This window comes from Bactrocera latifrons, unplaced genomic scaffold (genome assembly GCF_001853355.1).
Source record: "Bactrocera latifrons isolate USDA-ARS-PBARC rearing strain unplaced genomic scaffold, ASM185335v1 scaffold_5, whole genome shotgun sequence".
NCBI lineage: Eukaryota > Metazoa > Arthropoda > Insecta > Diptera > Tephritidae > Bactrocera > Bactrocera latifrons.
In genome coordinates, this window is record NW_017537156.1 from 1855697 (window position 1) to 1871236 (window position 15540).

General features: G+C 36.9%; 1 protein-coding gene across 2 annotated transcripts; it reads right to left on the bottom strand.

Moving 5' to 3' along the window:
- Positions 1–206: 206 nt before the first annotated feature.
- Positions 207–13385, bottom strand: LOC108973661. 2 transcript variants are annotated; one of them, XM_018941061.1, is made up of 8 exons: positions 13057–13385; positions 12450–12644; positions 8873–9143; positions 8488–8794; positions 7877–8311; positions 3037–3502; positions 2616–2771; positions 207–1065 (listed from the first exon to the last, which is right to left on the bottom strand). In XM_018941061.1, exons 1-8 carry the CDS (start codon positions 13177–13179, stop codon positions 286–288), a joined length of 2733 nt encoding a protein of 910 aa, XP_018796606.1. In that variant the 5' UTR covers positions 13180–13385; the 3' UTR covers positions 207–285. The 2 variants fall into 2 exon arrangements, with proteins under 2 accessions (XP_018796606.1, XP_018796605.1); XM_018941060.1 differs by having other exon boundaries at positions 8488–9143.
- Between the last annotated feature and the right edge of the window lie 2155 nt (positions 13386–15540).

Below are 15540 nucleotides of genomic sequence, written 5' to 3' on the forward strand. Positions count from 1 at the left end.
TTTAAAGTGAGATTTTCTAAAGTTCTTTACAATTTTGCCTATAATTTTAGACTTTTTAAATACAATATAATATTTACATTTACCTTTACGAGTATATCTTATATATTCTCAGTCAATCCCAGTATTAATATTGACTTAATTACGAGTCTTAAAACTGACTTTTATTCGTTTTACAAACATTTGCGCAAATGTTTACTTAGATTACATTAAAATAAGTACATCTGCACACAGCTTTTAAAAATTATTGCATTATTCATCATTCCACAAATATGTGCATGAATACGCTCAATTGCTCTCATTTAACTCTTCATATTCACGCTTACGCTCCGCTGGTATCTTATCCTCAGTCGCTTTATCAAAGATCTCGCCCACATTACTAACATTACAATTCTGATCTTTCGCCGTCAAATGTAAATTTGGCGTGGAGAAAAGCGATACACGCGCTTTGCGTAAGTGCGGCAGACTGCCGAAGAAAGATTGTCGCCGCGTTGATTTACAGCTTATATCATCGGTTGTGCAACTCGTGCCACATTTATTGCCATTGTAGGCGCCATTAAAATGCTTTGGCCTAATTTTCACTGATCTCCAACGAGATTTCAACTTTTTCCCCGTTACACCCACGCTGTTGACACCGTTCACTGCACTACCACCATTGCCACCGCCAGCAAAGCGTCCATTACTATTCACTTGTTGTTGTGTTGCTTGTTTATTGCCGAAATTTGTCTTTGGTTCATAGTGGCGCGCGCATATTTTACGCACACGCACCTGCATCGATTTGCGGTGTGCGCCGAATTTGCGTTTAATGCTGGCAAATTGTGATGACGATGTGTTCGTTTGCATTGTAGTGGTAGCAGACGATGCCGCTGGCTGTTTCTTTCCTAATGTTGTTTTTGTTTTGCTATTGCTCGCTGCGGGTGTGGGTGACGGTGATGGCGTTGATAAGTCTATGGTGTCATAGTCAGTGTGATGGTGACGACGCATGCGCGAAAACTGCAGCAGCGAATTGACTTTCAAACGTGTTATGTAGCGCCAAAACGCGTTCGGTTGCGTCACAGAGGCCGTAATCTGCAAGTGGACGTGGTTACAGTTTTAAATTTTTCTAAAGAAAGTTTTTGAATATGATATCAACATGTATCTATATATTCTACCCAAAAAATTGATTGCGGAACCGCCAATATCGGACCAGTATAGCACATATTTAGTACTTTTTTATTTCTCAAGACATATTCACAAAATTTGACGTAGATTGTCTCAAAAGCAGATTCACAACATGCTTTTAATCGAACCACTATGGTATACATATATGTAGCTACCATACAAACTGTCCAATCAAAATCAAAATAATTTTTATACCATTTTATAATATAAGAAATGCTCCTATGACGAATATTATAGCTTCGTTGCAGACGCAGTTAAGTTTTAAGAAATACAAAAGAAAATTTTATTATTGTTTGGAAATAATAAGAGCATATAAATTGGCTCACTTCTCTTCCCAGAATTTTGGAGTGGTCTATGGTATTAGATTGTAAGGATTGTTGCAAGTGATAATCCAGGACTGACTTAACGAGTACAATTCAACAATAGAAATTGAGCTTTATCCCATTTACTTAGATGCCCGATCTGCTCCGTTATATTTCGGAAGAACATTTGAAAAAAAAAATCTGTATTTGAAATCAATCATTTCCCAGTTTATAAGAAGTCTTTGAAAAATGTTGTACATACTAGGAATGCATATAATAATTTGGATTAGAGAATTGCAAAAAGGCAATGCAATAAAAAATATTCTCCATTGGAGCACCACTCTGATTGTGGTATCTCTAAAGGACGCCTTCTGAACGCATCAACCGCCTGTCGAAAATCGTTGACCGTTGACGCCGACTCTTAAAATCGATGTTTTGAGTCTTCAAAAATGTAGATGTTTCAATTAAATGTGGAAGCTCGCATTTTTGTGGTAAAGAGTGATCCGCTTTCAACGGTTGGTTTCACTGATTTTTTGAAAGACAACTGGCAAGAAATTCGTTACACATGTACCACTCAGAATTTACTGTTCTGTACTGTTCTAGTGATATGTCCAATTTTTCTAAAAAAACAGGCAACCATTTGCTTTTAAGTGCTAGGCTCGAGCAACTTTTGTTGGATTCGGCTCATCTGTAAACACCCATACAGTGGACTATTGTTTACTTTCGAGCTCATACATGTAAATTTAGAGTTCATCAGCTGTCACGATGTTATGTCTCAAAACACCGTTTTCGTATTTTTTTTTTAGTATTTCTTTTGTCCGATCGACAAGAGCCTTTTTTGAGCTGCGGACAAATTGTGTGGGATCGAATGTGAACAGATTTTGTTTATATTTTGTTTCCTATAGTTTTTTCCATCTCAAGATAGAACACATGACGATACTACAGTATCCGGATTCCGGAGCAACAATTGATTTTGGACGACCTACGCCAAATTTGTTTTGGAATGATCTAAGATCTCAATACACTGGTCATTAATGGAGCTTCATCGTGAAACATTGAATTAACGTGAACAGCGACAACATAAACAAAAACATTGACCTTCACTATCCTATTAATCTCAATTTAAAGTTTTAAAAATATAAATAAAAATAATACCTTTTGGCTGCCAAAATTGTTGAAACCAACAGGTTCATATATATTTTCATCATCTTCAGCATTTGGTAATCCACCATTTTCACAATTCGGAGCAAAGTTATCACCATCCTCGTAGATGCCGTCGATGTCATCCTCATGTAGGTTACTGTTTGATTTCTATTTTGAGATACAAAATTTATTACTTGTTCTTTAGAAGCATTAGAAACAAGTCTGGGTTTAACTGTGATTCAATTTAACAAGTATTATTGACCCATCACCGATATTTGAGCTGATGGAATTATTTTGAAAACAGTTTAATTTTATAATACTCTATACACCACTTTTTGTGTAGACACCAACCACACGCAGTCAATTTCGAATATTTTTATCATAATCAAAATTTAACACAGGCTTGCATGTTTATCACTTCAATTGCACTCACCCCCATCGGTCCATTTCCATTCGTCAAACTCACACTGTGCTCCACTCCCTGTATAATGCTTTCATAGCTTCTACACCGATTCGCCTCCAAACTTTTCAAATTGTTTCGCACATTTCGTTGCTGTCGTTGTGCATATTTGTGCGCCAAATCCACAACAGCATAAATCGGCTCTGATGATCTATTACAAGTCGCCGACGCCGCTTTGTCAACAACGAGTTGTTGTTCCTCATCATCAACACCTCCCAGATCACTATCCACTGACTTGCCATTCCCCTCATCAACAACTGTTTTGGTCATACTGGCTGCCGATTCAATAAATGATTCTTCCTCCAACTTTTTCGTTAGGACAATACGCCTCTGCTCATGTCGCTCGACTGCGACATCAACATTCGTATACGACACGGTTTCCTTCCGGCCTTTGATATTCATGCGTCGAATTTGGTCTTTCACCATAACCATGGCATGGCTGGAAATAGATTTTGGAGTTGGAAAAGAACAGTTAAAAAAAAATTGAAATTTAAAACAACAAAAACGCAAACAAACACTACACACTCCAGTGCATGTGAAGAAAGTGCGAGTACATAAAGGAGATGTGGCTGTCGTGTGTGTCGACGTAATGAAGCATCATCTGTAAGGCATCTGTTTATTGACTGCACATGCAACTATCCTTACGTGCTTCAAGTATACACAAACACATAAGTAACATATTTTGGAGTATATATAGGTGCATAAGTTAAAATACACTTGAATTGTTTTGATTCTTACTTTTCCAGCGTTTTCAAGTGCGTTCGCTGTATGGAACAGACATTCAAGAGAAAATCACTCTGTTTTGCTTTAAATGTATACATTTGCGCGCGCTAAACACTTCTACTTAGGTATATAATTACAGTTCATTTGAAATTTCTAGTCTGAGCTAAACCATGTGCTGCTGCAACGCCAAGCGTCGCCGCCAACTCCAATGAATCAATGCCTCAACGCAATGAATATGCCATCTAAATCTATACGAATGCATGTATATACTAACATATACATATCTATCTATATACATATCTGCATATGTAAGAATTTAAATTTCCTCCTTGTCGCTGCCACTAATAGCTGGATAGATGGATGTTGCATTGCTGCTCGTCGCTGGCACTCAATGGTGCCTGCTATTCCGCTGTTTACATTGACTTAAGAGCGAAGTCAAAAATAGCACGTCACAGTACGGAAATATGCACACATCACATGCCCCTACACACCCACACTTATACATACATATCTTATTCATAGCGTACATGCAATACTTTAGACTTTAAATGACTGCAGCAACGCATCCGCTAAACGAACTTTATTCATTCAGTCACAGTCAGCCGATTGACGTGTCCACCCTATCCAGATGCTTTTGTGGTCTTTATAGATATTGTATTTATATTATATTGGCTATGCATTGCTGCCGATACCCTACACAGCGATGATATGGTTAGTTCAATATCGGAAAGTAATAATTTTGATAGAAATTCATCTATGTCGGGGCACAATAATTACCTAAAATAATTTAAGAGCCATTTGATTTAGTAATCTGTATCTTCCTTTGTTTAATGGTTACGTTGTAAGGCGTTAGAAAGATAAGATTGATCATGTCATCTTAACAGTTTTGAGATTAGTAGGGTAGAGTCTCATGGACCGAATTTCTATCTGCGAATCGCTGCTGGTACGCAACATAATCGGTGCATTTCTGCCACGTTTGGTTATTGGTGATAAAAAGTGAAACTACGTCCAGCCAAAACAGTCCTAGTTTAATTTTATAGATCCGGCCGGTTTTGCTACTATCAGCTGCTTCGCCACTAAATAAAAATTTTAATGTGCAGCTTTTACACCTATTTTATAAAGTAAAAAACGCTGTCGTGTTCGAAATAGTCCCCATTCGGCATTATGAACTTATACCAGAGATTCTTCAAATCATCCAAACACTTCTCAAACCTGATTTAGCCTTTAGATCTTTCAGCGATGCGCTGATGGCATTAAACTGCGCTTGTAACACGACGGCCCTTTGAGAATCATTTTATTTTTAGAAATATGCAAAAGTCACACGGAGCCATGTCTGGCGAATATGGAGGCTAATGGCAACGTTACAGTATTGTTTTTGACCAATGATTCACGAATAAATTCTTTGATACATTTTAAAATCGCCAAGCTCGTAAAAACACGTCTAACCTTAGTGTCTGCTAGAGACAAGGTAAGCGAATACAGCTGAATAATTTATCCTACTTCAGGGGCATATACATTAATAAAAAAAAAAACATTATTTATAAGCAAGTGGCAAAATTAAAAAGAAATCTTCAAATATACATATGTATGTACATGTATGCACTAGAGTAGCTCCACTTCAAAAGTTCTATACTAACCGCTCCAACACGCGGACGCTTTGAAGCTCCCTTTTTTGCATACGTTTCCAGTGTCTGGTAATACATGTTACATACGTGTATACGTGTGTTTTAGGAAGTGCCTCGCAAGTAGCTATTTATAGCGAAACTCTTATCTCGCCGGTATATGAGTATTGGAAAGACCCCATTTTACTGTTTTGTTTACTCATTACAAATGTGTGGGCGTTCCAGTAATAAAAATTGTACAATAATGCAACTGTTTTACATGTTCATACTCGTACTCATACTCTTACCATTTTTTTTTTTTTTGTTTTGCAAATTACACAGATGAACAATACACGAAGAGAGAGTTGTGAAGATATTTTTGAAAATGGTAATTTATGACCCAAGTGCTGGACTTATTTCAAAGAAAACAAAAACATAACAATAAATTTTATTTAGTTGATAAAAAGTGCAGGAAGGGAAGTTGATTCTGTATCAGACCATATAAACCTAAATTCTATCAAAAAAGTTTAATAATAAACAGTCGAATTGCCATATGAATTTGGTTTCAGTGCTCCAAGTCCCCACAATTTGTTCACATTTATTTTCGAGATTTAATCGCAAATCCAGAACTTATTGTTAGAATTATAAGCTTGTCAAATGTTTGTAAAGTTTTAAATAAATTCTTAGTTTTCTCTTTTTATATTGTAACTTATGTATATATATATGAAAACATGATATTCTCTATTTTTATAATTTTATTTCATTTTCACTATAGTTGAAATTAATATTTTATTTTAGTTGTTTTTAACTGTAACACGAAATTTAGTGGGTGTTTCACTTTAAAAGCAATAAAATAGGCAGCTTTTGTAAAGAAAAGCTAATTTGTGTTTTACTCATTAAACGTAATAGATTAAAAATTATTATTATAATTAGATAATATAATTTAGATTACTTATGCTTACTAAAAACATAAAAAAACAAAATTGCAGAAAATCCCGAACGAACGAAAAAGTCCAAAAATGTGATAAAAAACAATTTAAGAAAGGTTTTGCGTGGCCACGAAAGTACATGTGTACTAAAAGTTATTTTGGCAAAATTTATTCGGAACAATTTATTTCTTTATTATTAGTTTGCTATTTTCGAGATAATTGCTCAAAAACAAATTCCATATGAAGCTCAAATATTCCGGAATCCGTCAATTGCTTCAATTAGCGTTGATATATGTATAGCTGTGGGGAAAAAATAGTAAGACCTTTTAATTTAAATATCGCACGAAACTGTCAGTGACATCTGTAAAATGAATTTCATCGCTGAAGATGATTTTTCGACGAAAATCCGGATCGTTTTCAAGTTGTTGCTCAGCCGAGTTTACGAACATACGACGATTTTCGTGATTAAGCGGCTTCAATTCTTGTATAAATTTGATCTTGTAAGGATATAGGTCACAATCTTTTCGGAAATTCACCACAACGACGTCACAGATGTGCCCAACGCTTGAGAACTTGACCCAATTGATGTACTAGCGTCTGCAATATTCTCCCGCACTTCTTTGTCTCGCTGCCACGGGAACATTTTATACTGTGCCTGTGGACTTAAATTTTTTCACTAGCCGCTCAATTGTTGATCTGACGATTATGACGGCCATAAATTGGATTTAGTGTTCTTAAAGTTGAAGCCACTAACTCCGAATATCGGTAGTAAATTTTAATAATTTCTATTCGTTGTTGGACCGTATGTCTTTTCATGATAAAATGGCAAACCTTACTGAAAAGACATGCCAAAAGAACGGGAAAATATAGCGTCGTCTTTTGCTGACCCTATTGGTTTACTCTTATAGCCCCCTTATTGAAAACCCCGTTACAAATTATTCAAAGATGACCGAGAACGCTGAGCTTAGGAAAGGAGAAAGCATGATTGGTTCCAAAATCACTCAATTTTTTCGAAAAATATTCAGCACATTCAAACGATCACGCCGGGGAAGCCGCTTTCAGTAAATTGAAGACATTAAACTTGAAAAGTGACTTTAACAACTGTTTCGAGGATTACAAAAACGTTGGCACAAGTGTATTGGGCGAAAGGGGCTTACTTGAGATTTTGTGAAATAAATTGAGAATTTTAAAATTATGAGTAAAGTCTTACTATTTGCTGCTCATAGTATTATATGTATGTATTTTGTGTTCAGACCCAACCTTCAGAAAACACTTACATATGTAAACGTGTTGCACAATTGGCTCGTGAATGTTGCAGGTTTTCGTATTTTGAAAAGAATGACAAAGGACAACTTAGTGTCAGGAAAAAAAAATTATGAAAATTTTAATTTTATCTATACAATACTATACAATACTAATACGTTTATAAATATTTACGGTTTTACACTGACTGCATTGGCAATTAGCTGTTTATTTGATTATCAATTATTTGGGTGTAATAAGTTTTATTGCAATGTCTTTGCCACAGGGTATTCAAACCACTTCTATTTGATTGCTTACCTGTCTTTGGTGTTGTCATATGCTGTAGAATTGGCATCCACATCAACTTCAGCATCATCACTCATTGAACAGTTATCTGACAAAAACCAATTATTGTTGTTGCGTTCGCTAGCATTGATGTTGCTTTTGTTACGCTTAAACATTGGTGTAAATTCGTTTCGATCACAGTTTGCTTGTGTTGACTTTGGATAGGTTGGCAGTTCTTTATTCACCACATGTTGGCGGCTAGCGCTGGCGCTTTCCGACGTCGTGGAAGAACCTGATTGTTGCTGGAACATGCTATTTATTTTCATGACTGTTTGATTAATTGGTCCAAGGCAAGCGGATGCGGAAGCTGAGGAAGATGTGCTGCCAGCACTTGAGGAATTGCGGCCATTGTCGAGTGTGGTAAAATCGGTCCAGTTACTTTCACCATGCAAGCGGAAGTGGGTCGTACTGAAATGCAGTTATATAATGTTATGTTAAATGGCATGAAAGGCATTTCTGTTTATTGTTTGAATTTTGAATTACATATGCGCATAGTTTCTTTTATTGTTTGCTTATTGCACCATTCAAGTCAGCAAGCGAACAAATGTACGCATGCGCATATCATATTCATTCACACTACTTACCTCGCTTCAGTAGTTAAACGCGCATCTGTGACGTCGTCATTATTTTTGTTGTTGTAGCTTTTACAACTTGTTGCGCTAGCTGTTGTGCCACTACTCCTGTTGCAACAGTTCACTTGCTGCTGCTGCTGCCGTTTTTGGTAGTGTTGTTGTGGATGTTGGTATTTTTTCAGTGGATCGCTTGAATTCACGCCGTTACGCTCCAGTAATTTCGCTGTGCTGCGCGCAATTGGCAAACGTACCGCTGCACCAGTACCACCCCCGCCGCCACCAGCGCCGCTACTATGGCTGGGCAGTGACAGCGCTGGCGCTAAAAGAGACCGCGACGTCGATTTTACGCCATTTCTCGTTTTTACATTTGCTATGCGCTCCAAATACGCATACTCACTCTGGGCATCTGCTAACTCCACACGCTGCCGCATCGAGTCACAGCTGGACGAAAGCTCTCGCTGACGCTGTGAATTCTGCCCTACACCTGACCACAGCGCGTACGGTATATTGTCGACAGATGTATTGCGGAAACGTTGCTGCTGTATCGGTAGCAGCGCATACGCCGAGGAGGAGGAGTTGGCGGAAATAATTTTCGTGCTGGTTGTGTTGGTCAAACTATCCAGCAGCATGGTAATCCATTCACGGTAGGCGTTGCGATCGTCGCAATGCTGAAGAAGAAAAATGTGATTAGGATAACGTACAATCAACAAATGAAAAAATTAAACTGTTGCAGCTTAATAGTTTTATACCAATATAATATATTATAAATAATAAATCTACAATAGTAATCTATCAACTTCTTGATACAGATTTTCTACAATTATGTAAGGAACATTTTCTCAATACCAGTGAGTATAACAGGCAGCCTGAGAAATTCGCATCGTTTAAAAGAAAATCAAATTTTTCCATCAAAATTCGACTTTATTATTCGGGATCTTTGAAAATAATCCAATCAATAAAGCAATCTTTCAATTCCCAAATATAATTTTTGTACAGAAATATGCATATGACCTGAAAATGGAGAGGATGAGAAAGTAATTCGAAACTATTGAAGCATGGAATTAAACCGCTGGTGTCGGGCAGCATCCTAAAGTATGACAGTGCAGTGTCACTTTTCCTCGATATTCTTGTGTCAGCTGGCACGATCAACTCCATCTCATGGTCATCCAAATCATATTCTCAGTTGCCTTTATTGTCTTCGGTGCTCATTATGGCTTTTACTGAATTTAGCAATCTCTTTTGAATGATTGCTTCATTTGAGGCAGAACTCGGACAACACTCACCAAGCCATTTTTTTTTATATGAGTAGCATTTTTTCTATCTAATGTCATTGTTTGATTAAAACACGACCTGTATAGCTTTTCTCTAAACAAACAAAACTTGCGTCGTGAAAGATTCTATTAACTTAAATCATTGTCCAACAGCTGAAACATACAGAGATGTCCTTTGAAGGTTAGGGCTAACATTAAAACATATGTAAGTCTATTTGTAGACTTTCTTGTATTGTATTTTGTATCAAATTATTATTATGGAACTATTAAATCTACTGTGTTTGCTCAAGACTGAACAGAGCTTTTGATAACTTCTTTCAATAGCATAATATAATTGTACATTTACGTATGTATACCCTAAAAAAACACTTGAGTTTATAAAATATGATTTGTAAGTAAAATTAACCCCTAAGGTGTTCTTTCTCTAAATTATCTAAGCCGAGTTTACCTTTTAATCGATCGATTATAAGAATATTAGTAAGATAGTCAGTATTGGAGCGCATAATCTTAACAAATTAAATTTTAATATTATTCCTTATGCTTATTAATAACAAATATAATACAAAGTTCATGTTGTAATAGGTTAATAGAAGGGAATGACTCAATTCCATTAATCTCACTAAAGGCTCAAATGCCTGCGTTTTAATATAATTATTTCACTTCAATATATGGTAATAATAATTTTATACCCTGAACAGGGTATATTAAGTTTGTCACGAAGTTTGTAACACCCAGAAGGAAGGGTCGGAGACCCTATAAAGTATATATATAAATGATCAGTATGTCGAGCTGAGTCGATTTAGCCATGTCCGTCTGTCAGTCCGTCTGTCTGTTTGTCTGTATATATACTAACGAGTGCCTCTGTTTTTAAGATATCGTTTTGAAATTTTGCCATGTCATTTTCTCTTCAAGAAGCTGCTCATTTGTCGGAACTGCCGACATCGGACCACTATAACATATAGCTGCCATACAAACTGAACGATCGGAATCAAGTTCTTGTATGGAAAACTTTCACATTTGACAAGATATATTAACGAAATTTGGTATGAGTTATTTTTTATAGAAATAATGTAATATCAGAAGAAATTGTTCAGATCGGCTCACTATAGCATATAACTGCCATACAAGCCGAACGATCGGAATCAAGGAGTTGTATGGAAAAGTTTCGCCTTTGACGTCGTATCGTCACGAAATTTGGCGTTACTGCTTAAGATAACAATATAATCTCCAAAAAAATTGTTTCAGAACGGATTGCTATAGCATATAGCTTCCATACAAACTGAACACATAGTTTTTAACAGAAATGCGCCTGTGAAGGGTATTTAGCTTCGGTGCAACCGAAGTTAACGGTTTTTCTATTCTGTTATTCAATGTTTTATATACGTAATAGGTATACATTGTGACAAAGTCCCCGGAAATTGAAAATAAAACGACAAAATCATTAATTAGATTGAAAACGGGTTCAATGGAGCGGCAATTTCAATTTAGGGATCAAGAAAAAGTCACACGGAGCCACATCTGGTGAAAATGGTGGTTGATTGATGCTTTCAAATCGATCACAATCGTAGATCGATGAGATGATGCATTATATCGTGTTAAATCCATTAATTATTCTTCGAAAATTCCGCAGATGTTCTCACGCAAACATCTCAATAAGCCATATATAATTATTGACCGTCTGTTACTCCGGAACAAACCATGTTTCACCAAACCATGAATATCGGAAAAACAACAACAATCACCTTGATTTTAGAGCGGATTTCACGTGTTTTTTTTGTTTTTGGCTAGTTTTTTCCTTCCATTCCGATGATTATTGACTTTGGACACGCAAAACTCATAAACCCATGTATTATCGGCAGTTATAATGCTCTCCAAAAAGACCTGTTTGCGGTACTATTTTTTGAAATAAAAATTGCTTCATCGGGACGAGTCAAACATGACCGTGTTTCATACCCAAAATCTTTCTATATATATGCTAGATATGCAAATATTTTGCCATTTGTTAATTGGAAAATTTTTTGCACCAAAAGACTTACATTTTAATACACATGCTGACACTTCAGCAGTAAATTCCTTTCATTTCGAGTCTCAACGAATCTTGAGACAATGTTACTAATAAATAACAACTTCAAAATTATTTCATTTGAGAAAACTTTAATACTATTTCTATACATAATTTACGAGGTAACACCAGAGTGTTTTTTCCAAATTTATTTACAAAGTAACCCATTTCGCAAAAACTTGCGTGTTCTCAAAGTGGAAAATTGAAATGACGTTACCTGAGCGAAGCGATTATCTAACGATACAATTGTGATTTCTTTGGTTTCGGATGATGCAGCACCGTTTTATAAGGGGCACTGCAGTTCAACTTTGTTTGCGACACTCGCCAGAGTAATTGCTGCCATTGTCACATTTTTTATAAAAATAGTACAAGTGTGTCTTGGCATTTATACTATGTTTTTAAGGGTATTATACGAACACTTACTGAACACACTATTAATATTCTCTTAATTATTCATAAATCTACATACACAAATTGCAAACTTTTTGCTTTAAACGCTATCAGTATTATAAAAAACGTGACTAATATATTTACATATTACATGCCTTTACGCATTACTCATATAATACTCATTGTAATAACTATTTAAATAAGTTTTATAAATAGTAGCACATAGTAACCGATTTCTGGCAAATACTCACAAAGGTGTACATTACATGCGTTGTGGTCTCAATTGTGAAGCGAAAGCCTCCCAAAGGACGCACCATTGTGCCCGGCACCAGATTGAGCACGTCTTTGAATGAGACCAATTTATTGTCATACTCCTCCTTCGATGCATAGGAGAGCAGCAATTTATCCTGCAGCACAAACCACATTTTACGCCAACCGCCAACTTTCTAATAACGGTTGTAAACAAAACAACAAAAACAAGTATTTTGTTATACATATGTATATAATGGGAATAGTGAAAAAATGGTTCATTTTTTTCACTTTGTGTTTTGCTTTGAATTTTCCAACAGAGCAGGTTTTTTATTTTTTTATTTTTTTTTTTGAGCTGTTTGTTCGATCAATTATGGGCGCGTGTGCAAAATGTGCGAAGTATTTAATTCACTTTTATTCCTTTTCTTTTTTTTTTAGTATTTTGAAGAAATGTTTAGAAGCAATTTGAACTTTGCCAATAATACATATTTTGCTTTTCTGAAATTCAAAAAATTGTTTCCTTAATTTATTCATGTTTCGAAAATATTGCTTAGTTCACACATGCTCACGCGTCCGCAATTATCGTCTTCTCTATGCATTCATACTAACATTTCGTTTCTTCTTCAAATAACCACAAAGTTTCACTTTATTGATGCTTCGATTACGCTCCTTCACCAACTGAACACTGCTAGCCAACGCATTGGAGCTGTTCGTAAGCTTTTGCGTATCCATGCCCGAAGTCTCCTTAACGGTTATTTCAATGTATAAGCACTATGAGGAAGTTGCTATTAGGAGACATTGCCTCGCCACGACCTGTCTAACAACAGCGCCAATGCACTTGCAGCAATCAGCTGTTCGAAAACGTTACAATTACGAGTTTTAAAGTTGTAACGCATGTGCCACTGCTGGTTGCTCTACTGCTCCACTGCTGCTGAACAATGTAAAGTCGAACACAAACTGAATTGTAAGACCAGCCTAGAAAAAGATGTACTGTGCTCGCTCCCATAAGTTGCAGTCAAACCGCACCGCACCGCAATGTTGGTAGCGGCGCCCCTTACCTTTCTGGCGAAGCAGCAAACATTAGCCCACCACGGCAAACCGTCGCCGCGCAGCGCAGTCAGACGAAGAGTTGGCTCAGCGTAGTAGCGCTCATCAAACTCACTGAGGGAATCACGGTCGAGTGCGTTTTCATTGTTTCAAACGCTTGCTTCAGCTCGCAGTTATATTTAGCTTTGCGGAAAAGTGGTTGAGGGCAGTGGTGGGGCCACCAGTGCGCAACAACAATGGCAACACCGGCTTTTCAACAAGCCTCAAAGCAAAGTGTTCAAGTATAAATGCATTTAAAAAATAATAAAGGTTCAGGAAAACTCACAAACTATAGCAAAATGTGAATGGAAAAAGTCGAGTTATTATTATTGTTGTCATATACGAGGAAGGTGGGAAGCGTTAGTAATAGATTTTATACTCTGAACATAGTATAAAGTTTCTAACAACTAGACTAAAACTATACATATAAGTGGTCAACGTGGCGATCTAACGCGATTTAGCCAATCTGTCTGCCCGTCTCTACATTTTTGAGATACAAAGAAACTGCTCATTTGTCGCAATAACCGATTTTTTTTTTTTTTTTGTAAAGATTTCTTAATTTGTCTCTTAAGATATTAAGAAATTTATGGAAATTCTGCACAGGTGGACTTATATAGGACAGGGGTCTAAAACATTCCGTGGCCACAACATTTATGACGCCTTTTTCTTTATCTTAAAAGATAAAAGGCCTCTTATCGCTTATTTCTCGCAACTGTTCCAAGAATGTTCATTTTCTTTATGGCGGTGTAAGATATAGGTAAGGTTCTTTTAATCTGGTAACCTGTTTTGGACCTTTACGATACCAGGTGGAATTCATTTACTAGGTCCATGCGGAGTAGCCATCCTTTAAAATTTAACAGACTCTGCGGCCTCACTATCGTTACCATGTCATCAGTGTATCATACCTTCAGATGCTTACAGTGTAATCTTGCCAATGCGGGACAAGTGCATAAAAGATGCTCCATTGTTTCCCTGGTGCCCTGCTCTATACAGTCAGACAGGCTGTAGTCTTCTCGATTTGTCAGCCACATCCTGCGGTCGTGTTTCGCCACCCGACAATGACCAGCTAGTATTCCCATCATGTTCCTAGAGTCTCTTCTATTGTGTAAGATATAAATACTGTTTTCAAGCCTTACTTTCAAAACACTTTTTAGAGAAAGCGGTCGAAAGAAAATTTATAGATCGTCTTTAAGTCTCTGTTGTATCAAACTGCTCTCGTATATTTCTATATATAAACGCTATAGGCCATTTTTCTTAACTTTTGTTTTCGTACCTTTTTCTTAACTAGACGCTTTTGGACGTTTCACTTGCGCGGCGCGCTTTCCATCTTCCACGGCGCTGAGCTCGCCTTTACGAGCTGCGCAATAACTCCACGTTTGTTTGTATTGTATTTATACATACATACATATGTATGTATGGCTTTCCGTGCGAATGTTGGCTTGACAAGCTCATTTGAAATTTACGTTTACTACGGTGTAGTGCTGAAGCGCAGTTCTCAGGGCTGTCATATAGCAGCTCTTCCATGCAGACATACATACATATTTATATACACATATTTTGTGTAGATGTACGAATGCTTGAGTCTGCCTCAATACAGCGTATATACATATATTCATTTAACATATTTAAATAACTTGTGGCAAGCGCACCTAGTAAATCAACCTACATACATACAAACAAAGCGAAATATACATAAATACGCGAATATTTGTTGTTGTTAGGGTACAGTACGTATACATTACGTGTTAATATGCTTGGGTATTTGGGTGTATTTACCTGTTTACTTATTGCCTTTCCATGCTTGCAAATGCGACGCGTTGGAAAAGTAAACGCTGCCACGGCAGCCACATTGGCAGCCAACACAGTCAGTCGGGCATGGAGTGGTGGCCGCGGCCACAGCAGCAACAATTGGCGCGCGCTTTGTGTGCCACACTTTTTTAGGCGCTTTCACTGTTTTCGCAGACATCAGCCGTTCCACTACTTTGAGGCCGTCCGACTGCTTGGTTA

Coding starts and splice junctions, on each gene's coding strand:
- LOC108973661 (XM_018941060.1), bottom strand. CDS start 13,179: ATGGATACGCAAAAGCTTACGAACAGCTCCAATGCGTTGGCTAGCAGT. Junction 3,503..7,876: donor TATGACAACACCAAAGACAG/GTAAGCAATCAA, acceptor ATCTATTTCCAG/CCATGCCATGGTTATGGTGA. Junction 1,066..2,615: donor ACAATTTTGGCAGCCAAAAG/GTATTATTTTTA, acceptor GTCCACTTGCAG/ATTACGGCCTCTGTGACGCA.